Below are 16,615 nucleotides of genomic sequence, written 5' to 3' on the forward strand. Positions count from 1 at the left end.
GGCAGGAGCAACCCATTGGGCCAGAGGGGATGGAGAGAGCTCTGGGATCCGGGACAGGGCGGGGAGATGGTGCGGTGAGGTGGGCAGCGCAGAGCAGAATAAGCGTCTGCAGAGTGATGAGCCGGAGCCTAGCCCGTGGGTTGAGCAAGGCATGTTTGCCCTTGAGGATAACATCAGTGTCCCTGGTCCAGAGTGTCTGGAGTGTGAGGCGGGGAGCCTGGGTTACCTGAAACTGCGCTGGAAAGGGCACTGGGATCCCATGTTCCTGAGACAGACGACCCTTGGGCCTCGTGGGGCTTCTGGGGATGTGGGCATTCCATCTCCAAGATGCACAGTCCTGCTCCTGGGTCGAGGAGAGGTGAGGGTCATCTGCGTGGGGGTCCCTCCGTGTTCTGCATGCTGTGGGTGCTGAGCAAAGGCCTCTCTGAGCACATGGAGGTCTGAGCAATGCACGGGGTGAGCCAAGGACAGTTGGGGTGTGAAAGTGTGGGCAGAGGATCAGCCCGCAGAGACCTCGAGGCCAGAGGCACTGCTGTGTAGGAAGGACTTGGAAGGAAGGTGGGCCGCTGCTGAGACTGGAGGTGGGAGGTGAGGGGCTCAGGCCTGTGAACCCCTGAGGAGTCGGGGTGCAGGTGGGAGCTCTGAAGGGGTCCCGGGTTGTGTGCAGACATCTCATTTGCGTTTTAAGGGACCACCTGGAACGGCGTCTAGTCTGAGGATGCCCTGGTGCAGGAGCTCCGCCTCTGACGATGGCTCTTCACTCAGCTCTTGGGGGAAACCAGGAGTTGATGAAGCCATGGAGCTGCCCTGTGGCTGTGGTGGTCGTAGTGGTGGCTGTCCCCACAGGGATGCTGGGTGGCACCTGTCCTGCCCAGCTTCTTTCTGTTGTGGGTGTTTCAGAGGTTGGGAGATTTGGGTAAATCAGGCAGGATCACCTCCCAAAGGCCCCACCTCCTAACACCATCACATTGGGGCTTAGGTTTCAGCATGTGAATTTTGGGGGATACGAACATTCACTCTATAGCAGGGTTCCAAACTCTGGTCTCTTGATAAACTCAGGTTTTAATAGAACTCTAGGGCTTCCCTGGTGGCACAGTGGTTAAGAATCCGCCTGCCAATGCAGGGGACACGGGTTCGAGCCCTGGTCCAGGAAGATCCCATATGCCACGGAGAAACTAAGCCCATGCACCACAACTACTGAGCCCGTGTGCCACAACTACTGAAGCCCGTGCACCTAGAGCCCATGTTCTGCAACAAGAGAAGCCACTGCAATGAAAAGCCAGTGCACCGCAATGAAGAGTAGCCCCTGCTCGCCACAACTAGAGAAAAGCCCATGCACAGTAACGAAGACCCAATGCAGCCAAAAATAATAATAAATAATAAATAAATAAATTTATTTAAAAAAAAATAGAACTCCGGGTGCATAGCCAATGTTCTTGGGGAGAACATTGAAGGCATGGTTTACTGTCCCGCTCTCTCCCCGCCTCCTCGGAGATTCCTGTCTGTTTGGCATGGATCCTGCCTGACCCTTTCTTTCCCCTAGAGTCCATCTGTGCTCTCTATGCTGACCAACACTTTGCCTTTTGACTCTGATCTCAGGGAGATCTTTGCGTGTCCTGGCACCTAGCTCTTTTAGCAGGGTTAGTTCATTTAAGCAACTAGAATGTTTCCAGTTTTCATTTGTAAATGATGATCATCACACACATGCACACAGCTAGACGTGTAAAAGTGGAACACACAAAGCAGAAAGGAACCCCAGAAGTCTGCTCGGCTCGCTCTGTGGCCCGTGAGGAAGGGGCAATACCTCTCTGCCTCCACCTCCACAGGCCGTCACAGAAACAGCCTTGATTTTCCTCATCCTGGAAGATGATGAACATGTGTCTGCCTTACACCTGACTTGTTCTTCCACGCCTGACTTATGTAAAGGAAAACAGCCAGTTGAGGGGACGCTGGGAGCCTCCCGGGAAGGGCACTCTTGGTCTTTGTTTTGGTGGCTGTTCATCTGTTTGTCATCCAGGTCACTGGGACACCCATAAGTAGGGCAGAGTCTGAATCCCACGGGCAGAGAGGAGGTGAGCTGTCTGAGCCTGAGTGTCCCTTGGCTGCGACAGCAGAGAGGGGACAGAGACATGGATTTGTTTTAGCCATAATTAAAAAAAATTAAAGTATAGTTGATGTAACAAATAACAAATGCTGGAGGTGGGTGTGGAGAAACGGGAGCCCTCTTGCACTGTTGCTGGGAATGTAAATTGGTCCAGCTACTATGGAAAGCAGTATGGAGGTTCCTTAAAAAACTAAAAATAGAGATGCCATATGATCCAGTGATCCCACTCCTGGGCATATATCCAGAGAAAACTCTAATTTGAAAAGATACATACACCCCAGTGTTCATAGCAGCACTATTTACAATACCCAAGACATGGAAGCAACCTAAATGTCTATTGACAGATGAATGGATAAAGAAGGTGTGGTACATACATACAATGGAATATTACTCAGCCATAAAAAAGAATGAAGTAATGCCATTTGCAGCAACATGGATGGACCTAGAGATTATCATATTAAGTGAGGTAAAAACATACTAATTATCACTAATATGTGGAATCTAAACTATGACACAGATGAACTTATCTATGAAACAGAAACAGACTCACAGACATAGAAAACAAACTTATGGTTACCAAAGGGGAAATTGGTGGGGGGGATAAATCAGGAGTTTGGAATTGGCAAATGCAAGCTAATGTGTATAAAATAGAATAACAACAAGGTCCTACTGTATAACACAGGGAACTATATTCAATATCTTGTAATAAACTATAATGGAAAAGAAAAAATAAGACGGGTGAAAGCAATATGTGTATTTATAAATATATAGATAGATAGTTGATATACAATGTTGTGTTAGTTTTGTACTGTTGATACATAGTGATTTGACACTTGCACACATTATGACAAGTCTAGTAACCATCTGTTCCTGTACAAAGTTATTACAATATTATTGACCGTATTCCTTATGCTGTACATTACATCACCATGACTTATTTATTTTATAACTGGAGGTTTGTACCTCTTAATCCTCTTCACCTATTTCACTCAGCCCCCTCCCTCTGCCAACCACCTGTTTGTTCTCTATGAGTCTGGTTTTGTTTTGTTTGTTTGGTTTTGTGTTTTAGATTCCACACCTAAGTGAGTTCATGTGGTATTTGTCTTTGTCTGACTCATTTCACTTAGCATAATACCCTCTAGGTCCATTCATGTTGTTGCAAATTGCAAGATTGCATTTTATTTATGGTCCAGTACTATTCCATTATATGTGTATCTATCTATCTATCTATCTATCTATATATATATATCACATCTTCTTTATCCATTCATCTATTGACAACACTTAGGTTGCCTCTATACCTTGGCTATTATAAATAATGCCGCAGTGAACATTGGGATGCATGTATCTTTTTGAATTAGTGTTTTTGTTTCCTTTGGGTAAATACCCAGAAGTGGGACGGCTAGATCATATTGCAGTTCTATTTTTAATTTTTTGAGGAACCCACATACTAGCCATAAAGTTTGAGGATGGCTCCTCTGAGGCTCTGGAGTACTGGAGTGGGTTGTGCCAGGTAGCTGGGGCTTCTAGGTCAAAATCAGGACCCGTGTCCTCTGGCAGGCCCTCTGGAAGGATTTCACAATTGAGACGCCCTTCTCACATGGCTCATTATGTGTGACCGGCAGTGACACCACTGACTGCCGTCCCCTGTCTGTCAAACCGCGCTTGGCAAAGAGTAGCCCCCGCTCGCCACGACTAAAGAAAGCCTGTGCGCAGCTGCGAAGACCCAGCGCAGCCAAGAATAAATAAATAAATTAATTAATTAATTTTAAAAAAAGACACACGGTAGGCTTGGTGTCGGCAGGTTTGAGCCGTGACTCCATCACTAGCTTGGTGATCTCTGACCTCAGTTTCTCACATGGAAAGTGGGGGCAGGTTCCATCCCCTCTCAATGGGTTCTGTGGGGAACCCAGGCTGGGGCACTGACTCGGGGGCATGGAAGAAGAGCCTGGGGGCTGTGGGGGTGGTTTCTCTTCTCTTCCCATCTCCAGGTCTTCCTTTTTGTTTCTCCCCCTCGGTTGTCTTGTCTTTCTCTTTCCCTCTCTCCTCTTCATAGCCCTGCCTGCTCCTCTTGGTTCCAAAGTGTGCACACACAGATGCACATGCATGCACACAACACATGTACACCGTATACATGTGTACATGACAGATGCATGCACACACAAGCACAACACATGCATGCATGTGCGCACACACACACACACCACACACATTTCGATACACACACACCTATCCACACATATACGTATGCACGATACACCTGTACACACACACAGGCACACACCTGGGAGCTGCTGCCATTTCCCTAGGATGCACATTCCTCCTTTAAAAGTTCCTTTCGTTAAAATGTGAGCACTTAGGGCTTCCCTGGTGGCGCTGTGGTTAACAATCCGCCTGCCAATGCAGGGGACACACGTTTGAGCCCTGGTCCAAGAAGATCCCACATGCGCGGAGCAACTAAGCCCGTGCACCACAGCTACTGAGCCTGCACTCTAGAGCCTGCGAGCCACAACTACTGGAGCCTGCGCACCTAGAGCCTGTGCTCCACAGCAAAGAGAAGCCACTGCAATGAGAAGCCTGCGCACCGCAACAAAGAGTAGCCCCCGTTAACCGCAACTAGAGAAAGCCTGCGTGCAGCAATGAAGACCCAACACAACCAATAAATAAATAAATATTTTAAAAGTGTGAGCATCTAAAAACATACAGGAAAATACAGAGAGGAATATAGGGAATGCCCTCCATTCAGAGTCCACAGTTTACATTTTTCATATTGTGGACTCAGGCATGTCCTCCCCACGTTGGTTTCTTCCTCCTCCAAATGTGGGGTCCCACCATCTGTGCTGTAGGGCTGCGTTGTGATATGTTTTCACGTCCTCCGTGTTTGAGTTGTGTTGGTTCTGCACCTGCTCTGTGCTAATACTCGGAGACCCCGCTCCCTCCTTTACCTGATGTTTGGTTCCATCCTGTCACTGCCACGGTGTGTTGGACCATTTCCTTATCGAGCATGTGAGGTGTTTCCAACTTTTTATGCTTGAAAGTCTTTTATTGGTCCCTATATTGTATGCAACCAAAATATGTACATAAATTGAAATTAGAATCTTAAAAGGGAGAATTTTTCTCCTGGTTTGAGTGGCCATTACAAATAACCAGTTGGTCAAAACATCACAAATATTACAGGTTTTTTTTTTAATGTTTATTTTTATTTATTTGGCTGCATCAGGTCTCAGTTGTGACACTCGGGATCTTTGTTGTGGCACACGGCCTCTTTTGTTGTGGTGTGCGGGCTCAGTAGTTGCGGCATGTGGCATCTTAGTTCCCTGACCAGGGATGGAACCTGCGTCCCCTGCATTGGAAGGCGGATTCTTAACCACTGGACCGCCAGGGAAGTCCCTACAGTTTTTATAAATAACAAACATAAATAGTAAAAAAAAAAAAAAAGTTGAACATATATCTCTTAAGTCAGTGGATAGGCTGCTTTCCCCCCAGTTAATTCATGTAGTCACAGTTGAATAGAACCTGTTGCTGGAATGAGACGGCTCAACAGCACTTCTAGTTCTGTTTTTCATTTTAAGTTAAGAAACTTTGCTCACGTAAATAAAGTAGATGGGAATTAACAGGGGTTTGATTTAGCAATAGCATCTAATTCCAAGTTACTTGCCAAAAAATAGAAAGATCATATGAAGATCTAATACCAAAAAAATTTGTTGATGATTTACCAGCTGACAACTGAAGTGCTTCCAGTTCATAATAACAGCCTTGTTGAGATATAATTCACATGCTACAAACTTCACCCTTTTTTTTTATTGCGGTATGTGGGCCTTTCACTGTTGTGGCCTCTCCCGTTGCGGAGCACAGGCTCCGGATGCACAGGCTCAGCGGCCATGGTTCACGGGCCCAGCCGCTCCGCGGCATGTGGGATCTTCCCGGACCGGGGCACGAATCTGTGTCCCCTGCATCGGCAGGCGGACTCTCAACCACTGCGCCACCAGGGAAGCCCAAACTTCACCCTTTTAAAATGTACGATCCAGTGGTTTTTCCAGAACACGGTTCCAGTTTTGTGATTCTTATGGTCACTGCTCTAACATCCTTGTCCCATGTCTCCAGTCTTTTTTTTTTTTTTTTTGGCTGTGTTGGGTCCTCGTTGCTGCGTGTGGGCTTTCTCTAGTAGCGGCGAGTGGGGATACTCTTCGTTTCAGTGCGCGGGCTTCTCATTGCGGTGGCTTCTCTTGTTGCAGAGCACAGGCTCTAGGCACGTGGGCTCAGTAGTTGTGGCTCATGGGCTCTAGAGTGCAGGCTCAGTAGTTGTGGTGCACGGGCTTAGTTGCTCCACGGCAGGTGGGATCTTCCCAGACCAGAGCTCGAACGCGTGTCCCCTGCATTGGCAGGCGGATTCTTAACGACTGCGCCACCAGGGAAATCCCCCTCCAGTCTTTTAAAAATAATTTTTCTTGTTTTAAAGCAATACACGTTAGGGAATTCCCTGGTGGTCCAGTGGTTAGGACTCCGCCCTTTCACTGCCAACAGTGCGTGTTTGATTCCTGGTCCAGGAACTAAGATCCCACAAACCTCGAGGTGTGGCCAAACATGAAAAAAAAAAAAAAAAAACGCAATACACATTAATTTAGAAAAGAAGCAGTTAAAGCCTCCCCCAAAAAAACCTAGCCCCCCCAAAAAAAACCCTCATCCGTTGCCTCTTAATCCGGAGGTTTCCGTTTGTAGCATTTATACCTCTGAAGTTATTAATGCTTAAAACTACACTAAGACGTGCAGGCCTCCTGTGTATCGTCAGGTTGTAGGCAGAGCTGTGGAGGAGAATAAAGCAGGGAAGGGGGCTGGGAGTGGGGGGTCAGCAGGCAGGGTGGGAGGGCGGAAGTTGCAAATTTTAAAAAGAATGATCAGAAGAGGCCTTGTTGAGGAGGACACGTGAGGTCTAAGGATCAAGGCAGACTCTTGGGGAAGAACTTCATAAGCAGAGGAAACAGCAAGTACAGAGACCCTGGGGTTACGGACGGGGTTGGCAGGGTCCGCCGCAAGCCATGGGGAGGAGTCTGGGACTTGTTTTGGTGTGATTAGGGAGGCATCAGAAGGCCCCTCATTATGAGCACTGGGATGTGGGAAACAGCCTTTGGGGCTGTGGAAGTGGGGAGACCGGGGAGTGGATTGCAGGACTCCAGCAGTAGATGGTGGTGGTGTTGAGCAGCGTGGTGGCCACAGAAAAATGTTATTTTCAGGAGCCCAGAGAGGGTCACTCAGACTGGATTTCGAAGCCCATCATGTTAGTTATCTCTTGCTGAGTAACAAATTCAAATTTTAGCCATTTTTAACAATAAATGCTTATTATCACGGTTTCTATGGGTCAGGAATTTGGGAGTGGCTTCGCTGGGTGGTTCTGATTCAGGGTCTCCCTTGAGGTTGCCGTCAGCTGGGCTACAAGGTCTGATTCCCACGTGGTTCCCTCGCAGGGCTGGCCGGTTGGTGCTGGCCAGTGGCTGGAGGCCTCAGTTTGTCACTACATGGACCCCTTCACGGGGCTGTTTGAGTGTCCAGCACGGCAGCCGGCTTCCTCCCCCAGAGCCTTGGAAGTCCCACTCCGTCAATTCCACAGTGTCCTGCTGGTTACACAGGTCAGCCCTGTTCAGTCTGAGAAGTCTCCCCAGAGACATGAATACCAGGAGGTGAGAACATGGGGCCTTCTTAGAGGGGAACCTCCTCACCCACTTTCTGCTTGTGGAGCGGAAATTCTGGAGATTTGTTGGACATAATGTGATTGGGCCTTGGGGTCCCCCCAGGGCGAGGTTGGAGCAGGATTTTCCGGGCCAGGGGTCTGTCTATTCCTGGAGGGCTTTGCAAGGATGGCTGGGCCCCAGGCCTAGTTCCGCCTCGCCTGGAACCTTCCCTCCAGACCAGTGCTGTGCGGCCTCTGGATCCACCTCAGGGCCTGTGAGCAGTGTGGAGGTCCTGGCAGGGTGGGGCCCAGGCAGCCGCTGGGCTTTCTTGCACCCTCTGTCACATGCCACTGCGGCCCTGACTTGTCACAGAGCCTAGTGCATGTGACTTTGCTTGTCAGCTGTGCTGTGTGACATTGTCACGGCCTATCGTAGTCCTGGCGGACCAGGTGGCTCTGAGCTGGCTTCCCCCAGAGCTCCCAGCTGACACCCTTCTCAACTGCCCTGTGATTCGGGCTCAAGGTTGGGTAGGCCACAGGCACACCTGTCCAGAGACAGGTCCAGAGACCGCCTGTGCCCCACCCCAATAGGGCCAGTGTGGGAACAACCACCTTTTTAAAGCCTTTGCACATTAAAATCCACTGATGCTCTCAGTGCGGTAGACGGGACTGAGTGCAAATCCCAGGTGATTTTGGAAGGGCCCAGGTGCTTCCCTGCATCACACTTAGTCTTTTTATTCTGATAAGTGCACCACGGGTGGTTCGTGTTCAGTGAAAAGATCTAACATGGAGCAGAACGTCTGGGCTTTTGTCCATGCCGCACCTGGTCCCGACTGACTTCTCAGCAGCTTTTTGGGTGTGTCCTTTTGACCATTCTCTGTGTACTCACAACTTGCATCATGCACGCCTAAGTGTGCAGTTACCTCTCAAAAGGGGTTCTGGAATGCATCCAACAAATATTCTGTGAGCATCTTTCTGTGTCAGTATCCAGGTCTGTTTGACCCTCTTTAGCAGCTATTATATGGTGTTCCATAAAATCAGGAGTATTGTATTTATTTAACTAGTCACCACTTTATTCTTTTTCTCTCACTGCAGTTGGCTCTGTCTGGTTCCTGGTCCACGCGTGGGTTGGGGTTACGCCCTGGCCTGATATGTCCTGGCTATGTTCCCTTCAGTCAAGAGCCACCAGGCTGTACTCCTGGTTCTGGGCCTCCCAGCCTAGGCAGCCAAGGCTGTGTCCCGCGTAACTGGGGTTGTGGTTCTCAGGAAGGACACACAGATCCATGCACGGCACCCACCAAAGCTCAAGGGGCCCAGAATTCCCTCTGGTCCACAAAATTCACAGGGCCCTCTGGTTACCTGGCCTTTCTCTGTGCCAGTGAGAAGCGAGGGACAGTGGGCAAGTATCAGATCAGGAAGCTTGGGGGAGGCGGTACTTCTAGTGTTTCCCCAGCAAGGCTGTGAGCTCAGTTCTTTGAAGCTGACCCATGTCCGATGCCTTGTAGCCATCTATGTTTACAAGAAACGTGAATTTAGTGCCTAAGTGTGCCAGGGACGTATAGCCTCAGTCTTCATGGAGGGGAGTCAGATAGAAATGAAATAACTCAGGTTCACACAGTTTTAAACTGTGGTCAGCACTGAGGTGAAAAAGTTCTCAGGGCTCGGATTTGGGGCAGGGAGGCTGATTTAGTCTGGGGGTCAGAGAAAGTGTATTCGTTTCCTATGGCCACTGTAACGAAGTGCCACAAACTGGGTGATTTAAAACAACAGAATTTATTCTCACAGTTCTGGAGGCCAGAAGTCCAGAATCTAGGTGTCCACAGGGTTGGTTCCTTCTGAGGCCTCTAGGGGAGGCTCCTTCCCACCTCTCCCTGCTTCTGGAGGCTCGAGGCACTCCTTGATTGTAGCCGCGTCACTCCCATCTCTGCCTCTGTTGTCAGACAGCTTTCTTCCCTTTGTGTGTGTCTGTGTCCACATCTCCCTCTTTCTCTTATGGAGACACCAGTCACTGGGTTTAGGGGCCCCCATCCAGTCTGACTCCTGTTAACTGGATTCCATCTGCAAAGTACCTATTTCCATACAAGGTCACAGGTGCCAGGGGTGAGGACTGAGACATGTCCTTGTAGGGGACGCGGTTCAACCTGCTGCAGAAGGAAGTGATATTGGAGCGGGGGTCTGGATGAGTCCAGGAGTGGGGAGGAGAGGCCCCGGGCCAGGTGGAGGGGCCGAGGCCGTGTCTGGAGCTGGCCTTTCTCAGGCTGAGCTTCTTGGCCATGAGATGCTCCCATTGGGCTGTATTGAGCTTCATCGTCTACAGTTGTGTTTCCTTTTTTAACCAGGAAACTACTTTGCCTCCCACTTTTTCATGGGAGGTGAGAAATTCGACACCCCCCACCCTGAAGGTTACCTCTTTGGAGAGAACATGGATCTGAACTTCCTGGGCAATCGCCCAGTCCAGGTGGGTCTCGGTGGGGCTGGGCACGTGGGCAGTGGTGGCAATGCCCCTGGCTGTGAGCAGGCACCGAGTCTCCCCAAACGGGGCGGAGGTGCCATCTGGACGTGGGCATGTGATGTGTGCATGAGGCCTGTCCCCCCTTAGAGGCTGGATGGCCGAGGGTTGGTCCCTGGGGTACAGAGCAGCTGCTACTGAACCCAGTGCATCCAGACTGTGGGGCTGAGGAAGGCTCTGGATTTCATCCCAGGCCTCTTGGATGGCTGTCTTTCAAAAGAGAAAAGAACATCCACATTCCATAGGGCAGTGGGCAAGAGATGTGATCCAAAGCAGAAACACAAACAGCCAGGACTCTTTTTTACAAGTTCGCCCTCACTAGTCACCAGAGGAGTGCACTCCACACACTGCTGTCCCTTCGTTCAACGCACATTTGGCACCTGCTGTGTACCTAGGACTCTTCCAGGGGCTGGAAGGACAGACCCTGCCCTGTTTAGTATGTGGGGTGCAGGCAATAAAGAAGGGAATGTTTGATGGATGGAGACTAAAGAGAGAGAGAGGGCTGTGGGGGATTGCTGAGCAGGGGCCTGGGTTTTGCATCTTGAGATAATGGTCCCCTGCGTGGCCAAGGGCCCAGGCAGGAGGCCCTCTCTCTCACGAGACACTGGACTCTGTCCCCTAAGGCTGCTGAGTCCTGGGCCTGGTGGGGGTGCTATCCCCTGGACCAGGGGTCTCCAGGCTGTTTTAGCTGTAGAGCAGCTGGTTGACATGAAGTCTTGGTCCTTTAACTGGCCTGGGGCCCAGAGTGCTGGTCCCCCACCCATGGGGCCAGTGGGGCTTCCACGTTGTACTGAGCTCCCCACCCTCCCGAGTTTGTGACAGCAGGAGCAGAACCTGCCTTGCATGTCTTTGCAGCCTTGGCTCAGACCCAGGACCTGGCTCTGCAGGCCACCTGTAGATCTGTTGTCTTGTGTCACTTTCTCCTTGAGACCATCGTAGAGTCACCTGCAGTTGTGAGAAGTGATGGAGAGACCCCGGGTGTCCTTTACCCAGCTTCCCAGTGAAAACATCTGCTAAGACTCAGTGCGTTGTCACCAGCAGGAGACTGACCCCGTGCCCAAGCCTTCCAGACACCACCAGTTTTACAGCACCCGTGTGTGTGTGTGTGTGTGTGCGTGCGTGTGCGTGCGTGCGTGCCTGTGTGGGCGCAAGTCCCTTCCGAAATCTGTATTGACTATCGTCCTTGTGTGGAGAGCCTGCCTTGTTCAGGGCAGCAGTGAGACGACAGGTCCCACCTCCAGGAACGTGGCCTGAGAGCCCCAACCCTAACCTCTGCCCCGGGGACCTAGCTGAGGGTCCTTCCTGCAACTGGGGACCCAGAATCCTCAGGGCAGTTCCAGTCCCGGCTCTCCCACATGCTGGCCGTGTCGCCTGTGGTTTCCTTGGATGTGGATGAGGGGAGTGCTGTCCTGTGGTCAGTGCGAGGGCCCAGGATGATCAGGCAGGGTTGTGACCATTGCTCTGATGAAGCCCTGTTTTCCCTCCGCTGCCATGCCCTGGGGGTTACCTGGAATTGCTCTTTCCCTCCTAGTTTCCCTACGTCACCCCTGCCCCCCATGAGCCTGTGAAGACACTGAGGAGCCTGGTGAACATCCGCAAAGACTCCCTCCGGCTTGTGAGGTAACCCTTCCCCCCCGCCCTGTGCCGCGCTGTGGCCCCCCATGGGCCCCCTGGTGCTTGGGAGAGAGTGACCCTGGGCCCTACTCCCCCTTGTGTAGAATCAGGACTCGATTCCAGAGCTGCCCCTGGGGGGCGGGGGGGGGGAGGGGAGGGGCCCGCAGGTTCTGCCTGTGGAACTCCAGCCTTAAGCCGGGCCTCAGCCTGGCACCTGTGCCCCAGGGGTGTTGGGCCGGGTCTGGAGACAGTCTTGGTTGTCACAGCTGGGGGTGGGTGAGGGCGGTGCTACTGGCATCTGGCAGGCAGGGACCAGGGATGCCGCTCGGCACCCTACGGCGCTCAGCACGCCCCCACTGCCTCGAGCAGTCCAGCCGGCGCGTCAGTGGGCTGAGAAACCGCCTCAAACCCGGAAGACTTGAGGGATCGGGGCCATTTCTAAACCCAGAGGACTAGTCTCCCTTTCTGTGAGCAGGAGACAAGGGAAGGAGGACCCTGCGTTGTTGGGCCTTGTTGTCCAAACAGGGAACGGCCTCCACGTTCCTAGGAAGGTGGGATGCAGCCAGGCAGCTGACTCTGGGGCCCCTGCGGGGGCGGGGGTGCTGTATGGGGTGGGGACACCGTCGCAGGCACAGCCCCTGACCTGCCCTGTTCCTCTGTCTCCCGGGCAGGTACAAGGACGGTGCTGACAGCCCCACTGAGGACGGCGAAAAGCCCCGAGTCCTCTACAGCCTGGAGTTCACCTTCGATGCCGACGCCCGGGTGGCCATCACCATCTACTGCCAGGCAGTGGAGGAGTTCCTGAATGGGACGGCTGCGTGAGTCCCCGTGGGGCCTGGCAGGCCCAGTGGTTCTGCTTCTGTCTGTATTGTGTATTTGAACTTTCGGAGCTTTGATTTGAAATAGGGCCCTGCTGGCCCCAAAAGTTTGAAATCTGCAACTTCAGCATGACCGTGGCAGGCCTGCCTCCAGGCTGTAAGGCCAGACCCAGGCAGGATGGGCAGAAACGCACCCACTTCCGTCCTGTCGGAGGAAACCCCTCGGAGGCCAGATTTGATCCGGGGGTGGAGTGGTGGCTGAGAGCTCGGTCTGTGAGTCCCTGTTCGTGTAAGAGCAGCCCCTCCCCCAGTGTCAGTCTCAGGCCGGACGTGCCAAGGCCCTTGAGAGTGTCCTTTGTCCTAGAGACTGAGTGAGGCCCCAGGGACAGCAGGTGTGGGGAGGTGGGTGAAGGTCCTGGGTTGGATTCCTATATAGGGAGATGCCAGAGCCTACCGGGATTGAAAATGTGTGTGCTGCTTGACTCAGCCTTTCCTTTCCTGGGAATTTATCTTGGGGACATGCTTGCATGTGTGGTTAAGATGTGTGCAGAGGAGAGTCCTGGAAGCTTTGTTTGGAATAGCAAGATGTTGGCGACCGCCTGGTGTCCACCACTGGGAGCCTGGTTGAATCAATTAGAGTAAAACCGTAGTGGAACCCATGCAGTGTCCCAAGAACACGGCACCTCCATCTGTGATGACTGTGGGACAGCTTCGGGCACACAAGTGGTCGGAGCAGATTGTAGGTGGACTGCTGTTTGAATATTAAAGAAGAAACACCTGCTCATGCAGGCATGATTATGCCTCAGCTTTCCCAGGAGTGACACACGGGTTGTGGACGGGGCAGAGAAGCAGGTGGCTGGGAGCACGCGTGAGGCCGGGGCTTGGGGTCACTTTGCACTGTGCATTTTTGTACTGTATTCATTCAAAAATGTCAGCAAACCATAAAAGCCTAGTGGAAAGTTGTAGCCAAGTCTGGAAAGGTAACAGTAATTGGGCAGGTATGGGCTCTGGGAGAATGGGATGCGGCAGAGAGTTTGTCTCACTGTCCTTTCTCTCTCGGCCCTTTCAGGTACACCCCCAAGAGCCCGGCCCTGCAGTCCGAAACTGTCCACTACAAGCGGGGAGTGAGCCAGCAGTTCTCCCTGCCCTCCTTCAAGATCGATTTCTCGGAGTGGAAGGATGATGAGGTAACAGCTTGGCTGGGCCCCCCTTTCCCCTGGCCCCTCCCCGAGTTCCTTCCCCTGGAGGGGGGCAAGCACAGTGGGGCCTGTTCACTCAGATTCCTCACATGGTTGATAAGTGTCAGGAATGGCTGCTGACCAAGGTCTGTGTGCCCAGTCAGGGTACCTGGACTGTGGATTGTGGTCGGTGCAGGCATTGGCTGGACTGGATGATCGTGGCCGGGCGGAGCAGCAGCAGTTAGAAGCTCCGTATGGGCTCTGGTATGGTTGTCAGGGCCACGGGGCTGCAGCCTGGCAGGATGCCTCCCACCCAGTGGTTCTGTAGCTAAGGACAGTGATTTACACGATGTGGAGGGTGCTCACTGCAGCTCTGTCTGTAGTAGTAAATTGGAAACAATCTACATGTCCATTACGGAGGTATCGCTTGGTTCACTGACATCATGGGAACCCCCTGTATACATAATGGGGGCACCATAGTCCAGCTCCGTTCTGGGATGTCGTGAGCCTTAGAGTAGCTGACAGAGCTTATGTCTGCTGTACGTGCTGATGTGGAAGCACCTCCTGGGCTTGGAGAAGAGCACATTACAGACAAATACCATGTAATCGCACATATGTGGCAGCCACAGATGTGCACAAGACCACTTCTGCAGGTACATGTATGTGTACATAATCCTTGAGGAAAAGCCAGAGAAGGTTCCCCGTCAAGCTTAAGACAGTAGTTATTTCTGCAAAGGAGCTTGGTATAAGGAAGACACACACAAACACACTACATGTGTACAGTGTGAGTATCAGTACTGTGTACACCCCTGAATTATTTTGTTTTTTTTAAAAAAACAGGTTATTAAGTTAGAGTTTATATATCATAAAACTCACCCATTTTAAGTGTTCAATTCAGTGATTTTTAGTAAATCTGTGATCACAGCCATGACCACAATCCAGTTTGGGGATGTTTCTATCCTCCCAGTAGGATCCCTCATGCCCTTTACAGTTGATCCCTGTTCCTGCCCCAGCCCCTGGCACTAATCTGCTTTCTGTCTCCCTGGATCTACCTGTTCTGGACATTTCATATGGATGGAACTGTACAGTATGTGGCCTTTCATGTCTGGCTTCTTTGACGTAGCTGAATTCTCTAGTTTTTTTTGACAGAGGGTAGTCCCGTCTTATGTTACTGAAATACATGAGTGGGAAGGATTGGAGGTAGCAGGGTATGGTGTGGTGTGGGAATTGCCAGGAAGGTTCTGGATCACGGATATGTCAGACGGTGAAGGCCACGCCCTGGTAGTTACTCCCGGCCGCGTGTGCTTGCTGGTCAGAGCGCTTTGATGTCGAGCAACAGGAGCCCCCTCTGTTTTACCACGTGAGAAGGGCAGGTCTTCTGGAAGCCAGGTGGGGCCCTCGAAGTCAAAGGCCAAGCTGAATAGCAGTCCTGGGGGCCCCCTGCCCACAGCCCCGTGCCGTCAGGATGGTTCCGTCCCCGTGTGCACACATTCCCGGTTCAGATGCCCGGCAGGTGCATCTGGTCCCACCCACCCTCCTGTGAATGGGATGGGGCAGCTCCCCTAGGGCAGAGGGGCTGGGAGGGCAGGTGAGTGGGTGCCCCCACCTATGGTGACTGCGGGGCGGCTGGGCTGAGGCTGCACCTCAGCTTGGTGACCTCTGAAATAACCCAGTTTTGGCATTTTGGCCCTGAAACATCCCCTGTGCGTTTGCAGATGTCCTGTATCACCAGCGGTTTGGGTCACTTGTCCTGAGCGCACACCTGACTTGTAAGCCAGTCTTGGGTGCTCCACGAGGGCACCCCCTTGGCTCCCTCAGTGCATCAGGGAACCTGCGTCCTCGGCTTGTCAGCATGTGGCCTGGTGGGCCTGTCCAGTGTTGTTATCCTGGGACCCCGTCCTCATCTTTGCCTTTTCTGATTATCACTTCAGCTAAGATGTTCTTTTTTTTGGGGGGGGGGGGGCACACCACAAACCTTGCAGGATCTTAGTTCCCTGACCAGGGATCGAACCTGGGCCCTCGGCAGTGAAAGTGCAGATTCCTAACCCCTGGACCGAAAGAGAATTCCCACTAATATGTTGTTGAAATCAGCTCAGTTTTTCTTACAGGTGTTTTTTACTGTGATAGAATACACACAATATAAACTTACGTCAGTGACAGTGCATTCATAGTGTGTGACCACTGGGCAGTTCCAGGACGTTCTCATCACCCACAAGGAAGTCCTGCACCCATTAAGCAGTCACCCCCAATTCCTCCCTCTATTACATGTATTTTTATTTATTTTTATTTTTTTTATTTTGAATTTATTTTATTTTTGTCTGCGTTGGGTCTTCTTTGCTGCGCGCGGGCTTTCTCTAGCTATGGCGAGTGGGGGCTACTCTTGGTTACGGTGCACAGGCTTCTCACTGCGGTGGCTTCTCTCGTTGCAGAGCACGGGCTCTAGGCACGCGGGCTTCAGTAGTTGTGGCACACGGGCTCAGTAATTGTGTCTCACAAGCTCTAGAGCGCAGACTCAGTAGTTGTGGCACACAGGCTTAGCTGCTCCGCGGCATGTGGGATCTTCCCGGACCAGGGCTCGAACCCACATCCCCTGCATTGGCAGGTGGATTCCCAACCAGTGCGCCACCAGGGAAGCCCTATTACATGTATTTTTAAATGGAAACTTCATCAGTCGTTACTGTAGCTAGGAAACGGCTAAGATTTGCCATAAATAGAAGGTTCTGGAAG

The 16,615-nt window shown here is 51.7% G+C and overlaps 1 protein-coding gene across 4 annotated transcripts in view; it reads left to right on the forward strand.

Moving 5' to 3' along the window:
- Nucleotides 1-16,615, forward strand: part of MGRN1 (mahogunin ring finger 1) — a 56,430-nt gene that overhangs the window by 15,499 nt on the left and 24,316 nt on the right. For all 4 annotated transcript variants that reach the window (XM_079943677.1, XM_079943674.1, XM_079943675.1 and 1 more), the window contains 4 exons: nt 10,109-10,227; nt 11,810-11,898; nt 12,564-12,710; nt 13,780-13,897. In XM_079943677.1, the coding sequence (XP_079799803.1) occupies nt 10,109-10,227; nt 11,810-11,898; nt 12,564-12,710; nt 13,780-13,897 (473 nt within the window). The remainder of the gene's footprint in view (nt 1-10,108; nt 10,228-11,809; nt 11,899-12,563; nt 12,711-13,779; nt 13,898-16,615) is intronic.

The sequence above is a fragment of the Stenella coeruleoalba genome (assembly GCF_951394435.1).
Source record: "Stenella coeruleoalba genome assembly, chromosome: 15".
In the NCBI taxonomy this organism is placed as follows: Eukaryota; Metazoa; Chordata; class Mammalia; order Artiodactyla; family Delphinidae; genus Stenella; species Stenella coeruleoalba.